Genomic DNA, 17,704 nt, shown 5'->3' with positions numbered 1-17,704 from the left:
AGGCATGTAGACAAGAATTAACAGTAAAAGAGCAACGAAAGATGTAAAAAAGTAAAAACAAGTTTTTTTATCTAGGGAAAAAAAAAAAGGGGCAATGACGTAAAACACCGTGCTTTAACAAACAAATTATCATTGGCTAGAGATTTTTGCTAACTTTATTGAACACAGACACAACATACAGTCCCTTTAGGAGAGATATGAGCCTGCAGCGACACCCAGCGGAAAGTCGCAGGAATTTCTGTCTACTAACACTCGGGTCTTCTCCCCAGCGCCGCTGCCTTCCCTCTTCAGCATAGCGGTAACTGTGACCTCCCCCCCACGTCTCCCTTCATAGGGCTCTCCCCCACCACTGACAGCTGACACATACTACGTCACCGCAAACGTCCTCCTGTTCCGCTGGCGTCATGTGACGGAGAGAGGCTGACTTCCGGGTTACGGCGGCCGAGCGGGTTCATCTTCAGCGAACTGCGGAGCTTTCGGGCGCTGAGCTGTGAGTGGGGTTCGGTTATAGGGCGCTGTGTGGGGGGTGAGGGGAGAGAATTCTGTGTGCAGGCCCTGTCCTGTCCCCTTCACCCTCACCATTGGAGCTTTCACCCTGACCCTGGAGGGGGAGGGGGATTCTAACTCAACACTGACAGCCATGGGCTGTGTCCTCCAGGGTTATAGACATTCATGGTATACTGGGGTCCTCCTATATGGCACACACTGGCCATTTCAGGGAACCTTTCCTTCCTTTAAAGGGGAAGTAAAGTCTTGGGGAAAAAATGAATCCTTTTTTTTACATGCAAAGCAAATGCATAATGTGCTAGTATCCATCACATACTAGCACATTATGCAACACTTCCCTGCAAACAAAGCCAGCGTCGTCCCTGCGGGAGGCCGCATCCATCTTTGTTTTGGGTCTGCGACTGGCCAGAACCATGTGACATCACTCTTGTGCAGGAGCCGCCGGTAATGGCACAGGGCTCTGAGGAAACGGCTCCTTCAGAATGCATGTGCTGATGGCGTCATCGGCTGCATGCAATGTAAATAAACCGTGCAAGTTTAGGAGATATTTACACTATAGGTAAGCCTTATTCTAGGGTACAAACCGTACTCAGGGGTTTACATCCTCTTTAAAGCAGGCATCTGCAAACTTTCTAAACAAAGGGCCAGTTAGGTGTCCTTCGGGGCCGGTTCACACTAGATGTGTGAATTCACATCGCACAGACTTTGCGTGTGATCTGCACAGCATTGCAGTGCGAATCATGTGATGTCTGACACCGCACCAGTGTGAACCGGCCCTCAGACTTTAGGAGGGCCGGACTGTGGCCATTGGTAGTAGAAAATGTTCTAACATCTGTTGGAGTAAACAAATGCCAAATCTTTAGGGACCGTGAGAGAATTGTGCCCCATTGTTGGCGTCTGTGGGAGGAACTGTGCCCCATTGTTGGCGTCTGTGGGAGGAACTGTGCCCCATTGTTGGCGTCTGTGGGAGGAACTTTGCCCCATTGTTGGTGTCTGTGGGAGGAACTGTGCCCCATTGTTGGTGGTGTCACTGGGAGGAACTGTGGCCCATTGTTGGTGTCACTGGGAGGAACTGTGGCCCATTAGTGGTGGTGTCACTGGGAGGAACTGTGGCCCATTGGTGGTGTCACTGGGAGGAACTGTGGCCCATTGGTGGTGTCACTGGGAGGAACTGTGGCCCATTGGTGGTGTCACTGGGAGGAACTGTGGCCCATTGGTGGTGGTGTCACTGGGAGGAACTGTGGCCCATTGGTGGTGGTGTCACTGGGAGGAACTGTGGCCCATTGGTGGTGGTGTCACTGGGAGGAACTGTGGCCCATTGGTGGTGATGTCACTGGGAGGAACTGTGGCCCATTGGTGGTGGCGGTGTCACTGGGAGGAACTGTGGCCCATTGGTGGTGGCGGTGTCACTGGGAGGAACTGTGGCCCATTGGTGGTGGCGGTGTCACTGGGAGGAACTGTGGCCCATTGGTGGTGGCGGGGTTACTGGGAGGAACTGTGGCCCATTGGTGGTGGCGGGGTTACTGGGAGCAACTGTGGCCCATTGGTGGTGGGGTCACTGGGAGCAACTGTGGCCCATTGGTGGTGGGGTCACTGGGAGCAACTGTGGCCCATTGGTGGTGGGGTCACTGGGAGCAACTGTGGCCCATTGGTGGTGGGGTCACTGGGAGGAACTGTGGCCCATTGGTGGTGGTGTCACTGGGAGGAACTGTGGCCCATTGGTGGTGGTGGTGTCACTGGGAGGAACTGTGGCCCAATAGTGGTGGCGGTGTCACTGGGAGGAACTGTGGCCCATTGGTGGTGGCGGTGTCACTGGGAGGAACTGTGGCCCATTGGTGGTGGTGTCAGTGGGGGGAACTGTGGCCCATCTATAAACAGCCTCCATCCATAGCAAAAGCAATATTCTACTTTGGTCAGAGCTGCACAGTTTTGCAGCTTTTTGATAAAGGTGAACTATGTCTTTAACCACTCCGAAACTGGACACTTTTACCCCCTTACTGCCCAGGCCAATTTCTAGCTTTCAGTGCTCACACTTTGAATGACAATTACTCAGTCATGCAACACTGTACCCATATTACATTTTTATAAAAAAAAATTCAGACAAATGGAGCTTTTTTTTGGTGGTATTTAATCACCATTGGAGTTTTTATTTTTTGTGCTACAAATGAAAAAAAAGATAGAACATTTTGAAAAAAAATGTTTTTCATAGTTTCTGTTGAAAAAATTGCAAATACTAATGTGATCCTTATTTCATCTGCTGCTTGTACTCAGTAACCATGCCAATGTATCACCACACTCGTGCTCCCGTTCTTTTAGGTGTATCCTCACCCTATTCAATGTGACCTCACAATTAAGTATGGTCAAATTGTGCTTTTTAGCCTCTCCTGGGCTATGGTATGTGTATTGTAGATCTCCTCGTTCCTTCTTATTTGTGCTTCTGCCTCATAACATGCCAGTCTCATCAGAGAGCACATATGAAGGAAAAAACTCCAATAGTGCTTATACCATAACAAAAATTTGTCTTTATTAAAGAAAACTACATTTTTCTGGTGCTTCCAGCACACCAGTCTATACACGCTTTGTAGTCTTTATTTGGTATCTCAGTGACCCCACCACAAGCCAGAAACTCCACACTAGGTCTGAGCGTCGTACCGTCTTGTTTCCCCTCCCCTATGCCTTATGCCACATGGCTTCCTCAGGGGGATTCCTATTGGACAAATTGGGATTTATTCTTTACTAGGAATCAACCTATTATCGGAAAGAACGATGTTGACGATATTTTGGGAATGTGTTTGTACCGGAGTGATGACTGCAACTAGAGGCAACCCCCCCCCCCCCCCCCCCGGTACCGGCGTCCAAGGCCGACGGTCAGCTGTCTTGTAATGACAACCGATGTGGCTGACATTACAAGGAGCGGGAGGGGACGTCCCCCCCCTCCCGCCACCGTCCGCGACTCGCCCGAAGCCCAGATTAAAGCTGTATTCGGCTCTGATCAGGTCTCCATGTAAAAACCCGGAAGTGATGTCATGACATCACTTCTGGGTACTCGGCGCCAGACTAAAAAAAATGACAGCATTCAAAACAGCCAAACTTGGTATTTTTGAATGTTTTTAAGTGCAGAGGAGGGGTTCGGGGTCTTTTAGACCCCCAGATCCCTCCACAAGAGTACCTGTCAAGTGAAAAAAATTTTAAAACTATTTTTTTTTTTAAATATATGTAAAGATCGTCTGATATCAGCAACGAAAAACCGATATCAGTCGATCACTATTCTTTACACCTATCTGGGCCATCGCCATTTTATTGAAGGCCTAGATTTATAAACCGCAGCGTCTAGGTGTTAGCACTATTAGATTCCATTGCCTTGGAGCTAATTGGATAATTTAGTTCCACCCCCTCTATTGAGAGACACACACACACACACACACACACACACACACACACCTCCTCAGGTATACACGTTTATGTGGCTGTGCATATCGGGGACATATCAAATAATCACAATATTATTACCCTATACTCGCTATTACAAACCCGATTGTAAAAAAGTTGTGACACTGTACAAATTGTGAGTAAAAAAGGAATGGACTAATTTACAAATCTCATAAACTTTTATATTTTATTCACAATATAATATAGATAACATATCAAATGTTGAAAGTGAGACATTTTGAAATGTCGTGCCAAATATTGGCTCATTTTGGATTTCATGAGAGCTACACATTCCAAAAAAGTTGGGACAGGTAGCAATAAGAGGCCGGAAAAGTTAAATGTACATATAAGGAACAGCTGGAGGACCAATTTGCAACTTATTAGGTCAATTGGCAACATGATTGGGTATAAAAAGAGCCTCTGTGTGGCTGTGTCTTTCAGAAGTCAAGATGGGCAGAGGATCACCAATTCCCCCAATGCTGCGGCGAAAAATAGGGGAGCAATAGCAGAAAGGAGTTTCTCAGAGAAAAATTGCAAAGAGTTTGAAGTTATCATCATCTACAGTGCATAATATCATCCAAAGATTCAGAGAATCTGGAACAATCTCTGCATAAGGGTCAAGGCCGGAAAACCATACTGGATGCCCGTGATCTTCGGGCCCTCAGACGGCACTGCATCACATACAGGAATGCTACTGTAATGGAAATCCCAACATGGGCTTAGGAATACTTCCAGAAAACATTGTCGGTGAACACAATCCACCGTGCCATTCGCCATTGCCGGCTAAAACTCTATAGGCCAAAAAAGAAGCCATATCTAAGCATGATCCAGAAGCGCAGGCGTTTTCTCTGGGCCAAGGCTCATTTAAAATGGACTGTGGCAAAGTGGAAAACTGTTCTGTGGTCAGACGAATCAAAAGTTGAAATTCTTTTTGGAAAACTGGGACGCCATGTCATCCGGACTAAAGAGGACAAGGACAACCCAAGTTATCATCAGCGCTCAGTTCAGAAGCCTGCATCTCTGATGGTATGGGGTGGCATGAGTGTGTGTGGCATGGACAGCTTGCACATCTGGAAAGGCACCATCAATGCTGAAAGGTCTATCCAAGTTCTAGAACAACATATGCTCCCATCCAGACATCGTCTCTTTCAGGGAAGACCTTGCATTTTCCAGCATGACAATGCCAGACCATATACTGCATCAATTACAACATTATGGCTGCGTAGAAGAAGGATCCGGGTACTGAAATGGCCAGCCTGCAGTCCAGATCTTTCACCCATAGAAAACATTTGGCGCATCATAAAGAGGAAGATGCAACAAAGAAAACCTAAGACAGTTGAGCAACCAAAAGCCTGTATTAGACAAGAATGGGACAACATTCCTATTCCTAAACTTGGGCAACTTGTCTCCTCAGTCCCCAGACGTTTGCAGACTGTTATAAAAAGAAGAGGGGATGCCACACAGTGGTAAACATTGCCTTGTCCCAACTTTTTTGAGATGTGTTGATGCCATGAAATTAAAAATCAACTTATTTTTCCCTTAAAATGATACCTTTTCTCAGTTTAAACATTTGATATGTCATCTATGTTGTATTCTGAATAAAATATATAAATTTGAAATTTACACATAATTGCATTCTGTTTTTATCCACAATTTGTACAGTGCCCCAACTTTTTTGGAATCGGGTTTGCATATACATGCATATGATCATAAAATTATTAAAATAATCCCAAATACATATATCCATAACCGTAATAGTATCATCAATCAAATTATCCCATTATTATATTCCCCCAGAGTGTATCCCACATTAATTATTACTTAAAAAAACAACCCAAATCAAAATCTTTATTCAAACCACCTTTGCGGAGTTCTCTCACAAAATGATTTCCCCTCCAATGATTTTTAGGGGCTTCCATACCCCAAAATTGTAGACCCCCCCCCCCCCCCCTGTAATCTTTATTATGTTTATCCCTGAAGCGCACAGACAAATCTTGATTCACCCCCCCGCGCATAATCTTAAAACGTCATATCCTTGATTCTTACAGAGCTGTTTTCTGCTCACTTACAGCTGTCAGAAAAAAAAAAGAGCCTCTGGCAAAGGCTGCTAGATAACTATAGAACTATAAACACAATGTTTTACATTACAATGTATCATTTCGTTCTTTTAGATTAGATCAAAGGAATGAACTTCCGTCTGTAAGTGAGGGCAGTTTATAACCTTTTAAAGACTAAGCCTTTTTCTGACACTTGTTGCTTACAAGTTAAAAGCAGTATTTTTTGCTAGAAAATTACTTAGAACTCCCAAAAATTATATCATTTTTTTTTAGCAGAGACCCTAGAGAATAAAATGGCGATTGTTGCAATATTTTATGTCACACTGTATTTGCACAGAAGTCTTTCAAATGCAGTTTTTTGGAAAAAAATACACTTTAATGAGTTAAAAAAATAAACAGTAAAGTTAGCCCAATTTTCTTTTTTGTATAATGTAAAAGATGTTACGCCGAGAATCGTGAGAGAATCGTTATCTTTATTTTAAGCCAAAAAACTGTGATTCTCATTTTATCCAGAATCGTGCAGCTCTATCCTATACTAATATATGTGTGTTTATTCATTCTTTCCCTCAGGGACCTCTTGGTTCTTCCATTGTACAATAAACTGCACTGTCATTTCAGGGCGTATACCAACCCTTTTGTATCACCTGACACAAAGTCCCTAATTGTGTATGACTTTTGCGTGGTTGGGTTAACAGAAGACTTCTTTTTCTTATATTATTTGGGACTCTAATACAGCTGTAGAAACGACCACAACTGTGGAATCTCTTGATATCCCAGAACATTAAATTATTGAGTTTAGGTGATTCCATCACATTTTTGACCACTTTGTCCCTAAGATTATGGCCTTTTTTTATATAGGAACCTAGGTCTTTTCCAGTGTTGTGTCCTATATGTTTTTCCTGTTTTAAGATTTGCCAATATTTATTTTTTCCACTGCTTTAATCTGTATGTTATAGTCCATAACCATCGTAACACCCATATCCTTTTCTCTATCCACCCTTGCCTTATCTTTGATTAGTATACATCTTATTTGCATACACCTTATTTTTCCTCTCTCCTTTTCCAAAAGGAGCCCAGATAGGTATAAAGAACGAACGCCAATCCGTCCAATAGGAATCCCCCTGAGGAAGCCATGTGGCATAAGGCATAGGGGAGGGGAAACAGGACGGTACGACGCTCGGACCTAGTGTGGAGTTTCTGGCTTGTGCGGTGTCACGGAGATACCAAATAAAGACTACAAAGCGTGTATAGACTGGTGTGCTGCAAACACCAGAAAAATGTGAGTAGTTTTCTTCAGCATTTTAGATTTCAATAGATTTTTATTTGGTTTAAGTGCAATTTAAACATACATAATAAAACATAGGAATAGTAGCAGTGATAAGACATAACTCAGGGATCCAGGGACGCAGCCCCCAAGGGAACACAAAACAAAAGTACATTCCGCTAATCAACATAGATTCTACCAAGTCCCGAGCCTAGGTGGCCCGGGTCAGGCCAAGGCCCCCCCCCCCCCCATCGGCGACCCAACGAGGGAACACACTGCACCGAGGGGGGTGACCGCCCAGCCCCAACCCACCGCCACCCAACCGGCCCTGGGACAGCAAAGCGACCTCAGGGACATGTCAAATGTAAAACACAACAATGGATGAATAAAAACGAGGCCGCAATAAGCGGTGTCGACCAACTCCAAAAGTTCCCCCTGGACCACGTCTGTCAGACGACAAAACAACAGAGAAAAGAGGGGCCAAGAAAGAGACAGGAAAGAAAAGGAAGTGGAGAGAAGCAGAAAAGGGAAGGGATAAGGAAGGGGGATGAAGGGGTCCAGTATCAGTGGGAGGAAAGGTGTCCATGTCCGCTTCAGGGAGGCCGAGCCCACACGGTAGGCCACTCAGGCAAATGTCAGTAATGGAAAATCCACAAGTTACCGGGGTCCCGCCAGATATCTCATCCAGGGGTCCCAGGTCTTCTCAAAAAGGGGTAGCTTATCCTGGAGGATGGCCACCATTCGCTCATTCACCATAATCCAGGTTAGCTTGGCTTTAAGCAGTTCAAGTAAAACAACTAGGGACCGCCAGGAGCGAGCTATGGCAATCTTGGCTGCCTTGAATATGAAAGTGACCAAGCGTTTGGTGTGTTTGGGGGCCTGGTCAATCGGTTTGCCCAATAAAGCCTGGGTAGGGGATTTAATCAAATTAATGTTCGTGAGTGAATAGACAAAATTAAACACCCTGATCCAGAAACGGCAGACCTTAGGGCAGGTCCACCAAATATGCAGGACAGTGCCCGACTGACCGCAGCCCCTGAAGCACAATGAAGATGCCCCCCGGACTGCTGCCGCCAACCGAACAGGGACCATATACCACCGTAGAAATACTTTATAGTTAGCTTCTATCAGGGAAGTATTGATCAGGGAATTGGAATTCAAGAGTGCCAACTTATTCCACTCCGCCCTATCCAACTCCTCCCCCAGGTCCGCCTCCCACCGGGTATGTATATTGAAGAAATATAACCCATCAGTTTGTCGATATTACTACACAAGTACTCCATGGGAGTCGAAGTCGTCAAATCGCAGAGACCCTTTACTAGAGGAGACATAATGGGAGATCTTAGTGTAGCGAAAAGAACTCGCTCTCTGGCAGGGAGTATTTGTCTCGCAACGTGTTTCTAGAAATAACACCCCTCCTATCACATAAATCAGCTAAACTGAGAAATCCCTTATTAGTCCACCAAGCAAAGGCGAGGGGACAGAGGCTCGGAGGAAACTTGGGGTTGCCCAAAAGGGGCGCTAAAGGGGTATGGGGAGACTTGAAGCCATGGCGTTTCGCCAATCTGTTCCATATGCCAAGCGAAAGGGACAGAGTAGGGCATAAGATTGCTGGGCGATCCTTAGGCAGCAGCCACATCAGATGTTCACAGATGTTCAATTGGCACATTAGGTACATGGCGGGCTTCAAGCTGCATCCAAATGGGTGAGCTGGGCTGCATAATAATAATTGAGGTCAGGGACTCCCAAACCCCCCCGCAGTTTTGGTGTAAATAGGGTGCGTCTGTTGACTCTGGGCCTCTTGTCCCCCCAAATATACTTCACAAGCTTATTCTGAAATGCTTTAAGATCCGTCATGTTGATAGAAATCGCTAAGGTACGAAACAAATAAAGCAAACGTGGTAAAACATTCATCTTTACTGAGTGCAACCTGCCGAACCACGACAGGGGGTTAGTAGACCATCTGGAGAGGTCCGCCCCCAGAGTTTTGTAAAGGGGGGGATAGTTGCGTGTATATAAGTAGGCAACCGACGAAGTTAAGTGAATGCGCAAGTACGGGAGAGATCCCACCTGCCATTTAAAAGGGAAATTAAGTTTAAGAGTGGACACCGTGGAGTCATCTAAAGTGAGATTCAATGCCCGTGATTTGGTATGGTTCACCCTCAGACCCGAAATCGCCGTGAATGCCCCCAAAACCCTGAGCAAATTGGGGACTTAAGCCCCGTACACACGCACAGATCGTCGTCATACAAATGTTCGTCTTTTCTCCCCGGGATGTCGGTGTCTGTTGAAAAGTGCAAAGACAGCACAAGGACAGCACAAGAATTTTGTCCGCAGACTTCAGCTGACTGCAGAAGTGATGTCATGTAATGGTTAACTTTCCCTGTGTTTGTTTTTTATTTTCTGAGCATGCCCAGTCTTGCAAATCTGCGGTCTGTCGGCTGATTTCTGTACTGACAGGCGAACAATCGTCCGTTCTGGTGTCCGCAGACAAAAATTTTCATGTTTGCAAGAAAGACTCTTGTCCGCGGATTGTGTGCAGACAGCTGTCGGAGGCACCATACTAACACGCGTACAATCGGCAGATCTTTCGTCCGCCGACGTTTGTATGACGACGATCTGTGCGTGTGTACGGGGCTTTAGACTAGCGAGGTCGACAAGTACATTAAAATATCATCCGCGAAAAGCGCGCATTTATGCATCACCTCTCCACAGGGAATACCCTGAATGTTCGGGTCCAACCGTATTTTGAGCGCCAGGGGCTCCAAGGCCAGGATGAATAATAAAGGGGACAAAGGGAAGCCCTGGTGTGTGCCCCTGCGGATCTCTAAATAGTCCGAGCCATAGCCTTTGACCGACAGTTTCGCCACAGGTTCACTATACAGGGTTCGCATTAACATAAGAAACGAATGTCCAAAGCCAAAGAGCTCAAGTGTGAGCTACAGGTAGTCCCATGAGAGTGAATCAAACGCTTTATGGAGATCAAGGGACAAAAGCATGCCCCTCCGCTGTCCCTCCCCATCCCAGTCCGACTGAAGGGCCGATATTACGTCGATCGCCCGTCTGGTCTGATCCGAGGCCTGTCTGGAAGGAACGAAACCCACTTGGTAAGGTTAAATTTATTGAGCCAAGAAGGAATTCAGTCGCGTAGCCAGTATTTTGGTCATGATCTTCACGTCCAGATTGATAAGGGAGATCGGGCGATAATTCAGACAATCGCTATGGTCTTTCCCAGGTTTGGGAATGACATTTATGTAAGCATTATTTTCGTAGCAGGGGATAGGAGAGCCGTGACTAATCGCATTGAAGTATGAACTGAGGTGAGGGGCAAGGGCTTCCCCGAATTTTTTATAATAGTGGCCCGAAAAGCCATCTGGGCCTGGGGCCTTAGTGGGATTAATACGTTTAATGGCTAACAATACTTCAGGCTCAGTGAATTCCCCATCCATGATATCACCATGCTCGGCAGATAATCGCGGAAGGGGAAGGTCACGAAAGAACGTGTCAAACTGCGGACGTTGGAGTGGGCTTGGCGAGGAATACAGTTTAGTGTAGAAATGGTAAAATTAGTTGATAACCAGCTGGGGGTTCTGGGTTCTACTTCCATTCTTCAGCATTTTAATAAAGACAATTTTTGTTATGGTATAAGCACTATTGGAGTTTTTTTCCTTCATATGTGCTCTCTGATGAGACTGGCATGTTATGAGGCAGAAGCACAAATGAGGAGATCTACATTACACATACCATAGCCCTGGAGAGGCAAAAAAGCACAATTTGACCATACTTAATTGTGAGGTCACATTGAATAGGGTGAGGATACACCTAAAAGAAGGGGAGCACGAGTGTGGTGATACATTGGCATGGTTACTGAGTACTACAAGCAGCAGATGGAATAAGGATCACTTGTGAGATTGGTGGATGGCAATTAGACAAGGCTTCACAGAATTAGTTTATGGACTTCACATATATTTGATTATTATTCATGTAGTTTTTCACATATGTTTATATGCAAATATATTGCATGAGTTTGTTTTTTGCCACTTTTATTTATACGTGGATGTTGATACATGAAATGTATTTTGTGTAATATCTTTCAGTCATGTAATTTTTAATTCATATAATATCTCTGATTATTAATTCTATAGGGGAATATAACGTGGCACACTGATGATTTTGGAGTTTTTTTGGTTTAGTAATTTTTTTTTCCACAATTCTTTGGAAAATGAAGACATTTTTATTTATTTTTTCCCTACAATTGTCATTTTAACAATTTTTTTTTTCTTTCTGCTACAAAACTTATCCAATAAAAAAAAAAGAAAAAAAATGTAAAAAAAAGAATTTCTTCCTCAATTTAGGCCAATATGTATTCTGGTAAATATTTTTGGTAAAAGAAAACATCCCAATAAGTGTATATTAATTGATTGCTTTGCGCGGACATTTTAGCGTCTACAAACTATGGGATATATTTATGGAATTTTTATTTTTTACTAGTAATGGCGGTGATCAGTGACTTGATCAAGGACTGCGATATTGTGGCGGACATATCGGACACCTAACTGACACTTTTTTGGAAACCTGAAACACCAACACAATGATCAGTTCTAAAAATAGGCATTGTCACTGTACTAATGACATTGGCAGGGAAGGGGTTAACATCTAGGGTGATCAGGAGGTTAAATGTATGTGCTGTTTTTACTAAGCAATGTGCTGTTTTTTTACTTCCTGTTGGGCAGGAAGAAAAAAAAAACAGAATATTTCTGTTGTCAGAAGAGATCCCTGTGTTTGTTTACCAATCCAGGGCTCTGTTTGGTAATGTCCGGAGCTGAGCGACGGGTGTCAGGCGGCCAATCAGCGGCTGGCACCCTCTGGTTAATATTGCAGCCAATCAAAGCACAACCAGGGCAGTGGGGTGCACTCCATACTTCAGTGTGTAGATCACATACTTGGTACGTGACCTGGCGCAGAGTGGCCGCCCTGTAACAGTATATCTACGGTGGGCTGTCTGCAAGTGCTTAAAGTATTCATGCATTAATAAACAACTTCCCCAACCAAATGCTTTTTTTCTCTCACCCCCCCATCCCCCTACATTTTTTGCAGGGTTTATCTTCAATACACACACATACTTGCGCAGCAAATCCAGTGTTGCCTTGCTGTGATCTGGTGCTCTGCTGGCACGCTCCAGGTCCCAAACTGCCATCTTCCTTTATGTCATCAGGAACCAGCTGTCTCTTCCACTTTCTTGCAGCTGACCCCAGTGATGCGTCACCAGGACCATCCTTCAGCAGCTGTGTGTCCCTGTTCCTGCATACTCCTGGAATTATCCAGGAGCTGGGAAACTACATTCTCTTCTAGGCTAGAATGAAGGCATGGGGAAGGCCAGAGAAAAAAATAATGTAAACAAAAGAAAATCTGCTTTTTTAAACCATATTAACACAACATTTTCTTGCTAGAAAATGACTTAACCTCCAAACATTTTATTTATATATATATATATATATATATATATATATATATATATATATATATATATATATATATATATATATATATATATATAGTGTGTGTGTGTGTGTGATATATACACACACAGTAGCTCACAAAAGTAAGTACACCCCTCACATTTTTGTAAATATTTTATTCTTTTCATGTGACAACACTGAAGAAATTACACTCTGTTACAATGTAAAGTAGTGAGTTTACAGCTTGTTTATAACAGTGTAAATTTGCTGTCCCCTCAAAATAACTCAATACACAGCCATTAATGTCTAAACCGCTGGCAACAAAAGTGAGTACACCCCTAAGTGAAAACGTCATCTTTTTATGCTTGAGGTAAATTCCCAAGATGATCCACTGGATAGGCGCCCTTTATAGTAATCCTTTTGCTTCAAGAAAGGTAAATGGTAATCTGTCAAATAGGTTTGAGATATGTAACGAGACGAGGCAGGGGTTTCCCCACTCACCCCTGCTTTTCTTTTTGTCACTAGAACCCTAGTTGGCCTCGATTAGGAACAACACAGACATAATGGGGGTGAAGATCGGCCAAGACAAACATGAAATCGCTGCATACGAAGATGACCTCTTATTCTATATAAATAACCCTAGAATGAGCCTCCCAAATACTATCAAAGAATTGAGATGATATGGAGAACTGTCAAACTTTAATTAAAACCCAATAAAATCTGAAATTTTAAATATTAGATTGAATAAAAAGAACAGGCTCTACAGAAAGCATTTCCATTCATGTGGACGTTTCTTTACCTAAAAATCTCTATTCGGCCAACTATATTCCATTGAGATAAAGTTAAATATTAGGAAAATATTGAATCGCCCAATATCCTGGTTGGGCAGAATTAATATGTTCAAAATGATCTTACCAAAAATGATATATAGATTTAAAATGCTTCCTATAGCTATTCCTGCTGCTTATTTCAGAATAATAAAAACAATATTTTTAAAATTTATATGGCAGGGGAAATAACCGAGGGTGCAGTGGGCTACTCTCAGTAGAGATACGTTTTCAGGGGTTTTAGGGGCACCGGACATAAAAAGATATTATATAGCAGCAGTGTTATCGTGGATGATTGAAAGGACAAAAAAAGATTCAGAAAGAAGATGGGTAAAGCTGGAAATCGCGTTAAGCCGTGCACAATTGGGAAGGAACATTTGGATTCCACCCAAATTTAGGGAAATGCACGAGGATACACACGATTTAACGAGAGTGGTATACAAGACTCTGGACGCTTTCTATAAGCTGGCCGGTTGGGAATACAACTCTCCGTTATTACCTTTACCGTTATTACCTTTAGCGGGCACACAATTTATTTTTATCTGGGTTAGAGAAACATTTTGGTGGCGGGTTAGGAAATTTACTATTAAAAGATAAAATACACAAAGGGAAGATTTGGCCAATTTTTGAAGAAGGTCTGTAACCCACTAACAAAGGTAAAACCTAGCATGTCCAAAGCCTATAGGATGTTTACCGATCTGGAGGGAAAGAGGAAACTCCCCTTTATTGAAAAATGGGAAGGAGAAAAAGGAATTGGATTAGAAGAACACAAGCTGCAGACTGTTCTGAGAGTCGTACATTGCGCCGCTGGAGATGTGAATACTATCGAACTGAATTACAAGTGTTTCTCGAGGTGGTATATTAAACCGGCCAGGGCGCACTGTTGTCAACCCGAGAAATCTAGTTGGTGTTGAAGGATCAATGTTCCATATTTGGTGGTAATGCCCTAAGATCCGTGTATTTTGGTAAGGATACAATTTCTAATTAACCAAATTACAGACGAGGAAGTTGCGGATGACCCCTGTGTATGTTTATTCCACAAAACAAATGGAACACAAAAATCTTACAGAAAACCAGTAGTTCCAAATCTGCTTAACACTGCAAAGGGGACGATCCCAAAAAGATGGCTAGAATCCAAAGCCCCCACTGTTAGGGAAGGGTTTGGGAGAGTGGACTATATACAGTGCTTTGCGAAAGTATTTGGCCCCCTTGAACTTTTCGACCTTTTGCCACATTTCAGGCTTCAAACATAAAGATATGAAACTTTAATTTTTTGTGAAGAATCAACAACAAGTGGGACACAATCATGAAGTGGAACGAAATTTATTGGATATTTCAAACTTTTTTAACAAATAAAAAACTGAAAAATTGGGCGTGCAGTGTTCAGTTCTTTCCACAGATTCTCGATTGGATTGAGGTCTGGACTTTGACTTGGCCATTCTAACACCTGGATATGTTTATTTGTGAACCATTCCATTGTAGATTTTGCTTTATGTTTTGGATCATTGTCTTGTTGGAAGACAAAGCTCTGTCCCAGTCTCAGGTCTTTTGCAGACTCCATCAGGTTTTCTTCCAGAATGGTCCTCTATTTGGCTCCATCCATCTTCCCATCAATTTTAACCATCTTCCCTGTCCATGCTGAAGAAAAGCAGGCCCAAACCATGATGCTGGCACCACCATGTTTGACAGTGGGGATGGTGTGTTTAGGGTGATTAGCTGTGTTGCTTTTACGCCAAACATAACGTTTTGCATTGTTGCCAAAAAGTTCGATTTTGGTTTCATCTGACCAGAGCACCTTCTTCCACATGTTTGGTGTGTCTCCCAGGTGGCTTGTGGCAAACTTTAAACAACACTTTTTATGGATATCTTTAAGAAATGGCTTTCTTCTTGCCACTCTTCCATAAAGGCCAGATTTGTGCAGTATATGACTGATTGTTGTCCTATGGACAGAGTCTCCCACCTCAGCTGTAGATCTCTGCAGTTCATCCAGAGTGATCATGGGCCTCTTGGCTGCAACTCTGACCAGTCTTCTCCTTGTATGAGCTGAAAGTTTAGAGGGACGGCCAGGTCTTCGTAGGTTTGCAGTGGTCTGATACTCCTTCCATTTCAATATTATCGCTTGCACTGTGCTCCTTGGGATGTTTTAAAGCTTGGGAAATCTTTTTGTATCCAAATCCGGCTTTAAAATTCTCCACAACAGTATCTCGGACCTGCCTGGTGTGTTCCTTGTTCTTCATGATGCTCTCTGCGCTTTAAACGGACCTCTGAGACTATCACAGTGCAGGTGCATTTATACGGAGACTTGATTACACACAGGTGGATTCTATTTATCATCATTAATCATTTAGGTCAACATTGGATCGTTCAGAGATCCTCACTTAACTTCTGGAGAGAGTTTGCTGCACTGAAAGTAAAGGGGCTGAATAATTTTGCACGCCCAATTTTTCAGTTTTTTATTTGTTAAAGTTTTTGAAATATCCAATAAATTTCGTTCCACTTCATGATTGTGTCCCACTTGTTGTTGATTCTTCACAAAAAATTACAGTTTTATATCTTTATGTTTAAAGGCTGAAATGTGGCAAAAGGTTGCAAAGTTCAAGGGGGCCGAATACTTTCGCAAGGTACTGTACACAATATGGAATTCATGTGCAGCAGAGATGAAGAACGTGTGGACATTTTCTCAAATAAGTGGGAAAAGTGGAAAGATTTTAAAACAGCTAGAGACTATAAATGAATTTGGGAAAATTAGGAAAACTATTACAAGTAGGACATATCGGAGCCATATAGAAGTCAAGTAGGACACCATGGAGTCAGGATGTTAAAAGGGGATTAGAGGGGTTGGGGGACAGGCATTGGGGGGGAAATTTTGAAATAAAAAAACATTGTTTTTTTAATTTTTTTTCCCATTTTGTGTTTTCCCTTCTTTTAAGTATTTTGTAAAACTGTTTGGAAATTTAATAAAAAATATATTAATAAAAAAAAAAAAGCCTGGTACACACTGAGTTGAACAAAAAAAAAAAACTCAGCTCCAGTTGGAGTCTCTGTACTAACTATCTGACATTAGTACAGCGATCTGCCCCGCTGAGCTGTTGTGTTCGGACAGCGCTCTCAGCCATTGACAATCAGATGGAAATGGGACCTGTGGTTCGTTGCATCAGATGACAATCGGATGGAAACGGATATGCAGTCCGTTTCCATTCGACCGCCCCATAGATGAAAGCAGGCTTTGTCCGCTCTGCATAGCGGAGCAGACACAGACCTGTCCTCCACCTGCACAGCGGGGATCGGCTGAGAGATCCTTTGCTGAGCAGGGGGATTCTGCTTGGATGGATTCGCTCCATCTGAAAGAGGCCTAACACTCACTAAACTAGATTAGCCCTAAACTAGGTAACCACTTGCCTACTGGGTATTTTTACCCCCTTCCTGCCCTGGCCAATTTTCAGCTTTCAGCAATGTCACACTTTGAAAATTGCACGGTCACGAAACACTGTACCCATATGAAATTTTTATCATTTTTTTTTTTTCACATTAATAGAGCTTGCATTAGTGGTAATTAATCTTTATTTGTTTTTTATATATATATATATATATATATATATATATATATTTGCCAAACCTAAAAACTAAAATTTTGAAAAAACAAAATATTTCTCATAGTTTTGTTATTCTCCTTAGCTGATATGCGCTGATGAGGCTGCACTCATTGGCACTGATGGGCGGCACTGTTGGGACTGCATTGATCAGTTCCCTGATTATCAGTGTAGATGACCCTTTGACACAAGCTGGTTATCAGCCCTCTTTTCTCCTCACGATTTCAGCAAGAGGAAAGAAAAGCCAAAAACCAGCTTGTGTTCACATCGTGATCAGCTGTCATTGGTAAAGGGCTGCTGTGTTTCCCCCTTTACCCCGATCTGTGATCTGCTGTGTCTGAGGGACTCAGCGATCACAGAGCACACTGCAGGGAGCGCACTGGCATCTCGATCACAGGAGGACATCCATGTACGCCCTCCCAGCAACGTAAGCCCGCAATGTAGCTGTCTTTTGGCTATAGCATGGGCAGTAAGTGGTTAATCTTTATATTTTTCCAACAGACCTTCTTTTTATTTGTACAGACTTTTAACAGGGAATTATGCACTTTGTCTTTTTCCTCATGCTACAGAA

General features: G+C 43.2%; 1 protein-coding gene across 6 annotated transcripts in view; it reads left to right on the top strand.

The window, feature by feature from the left end:
* The first annotated feature begins 382 nt into the window (after positions 1-382).
* MFF (mitochondrial fission factor) overlaps positions 383-17,704 on the top strand; it is a 61,332-nt gene continuing 44,010 nt past the window's right edge. Inside the window, exon 1 of one of the 6 annotated variants that reach the window (XM_082249607.1) lies at positions 383-490. Coding sequence is in view for 4 of the 6 variants with exons in the window: in XM_082249609.1 (XP_082105735.1) it covers positions 7,271-7,272 (2 nt within the window). In the remaining 2 variants the exon portion in view is untranslated. Of the gene's footprint in view, positions 500-7,128; positions 7,273-17,704 lie in introns of those variants that run through there. The other 5 variants (XM_082249608.1, XM_082249609.1, XM_082249606.1 and 2 more) reach the window with 5 other exon arrangements.

Source organism: Pelophylax lessonae (assembly GCF_965119305.1).
Source record: "Pelophylax lessonae genome assembly, chromosome: 3".
Taxonomy (NCBI): domain Eukaryota; kingdom Metazoa; phylum Chordata; class Amphibia; order Anura; family Ranidae; genus Pelophylax; species Pelophylax lessonae.
This window is presented reverse-complemented; position numbering and strand designations above follow the sequence as displayed.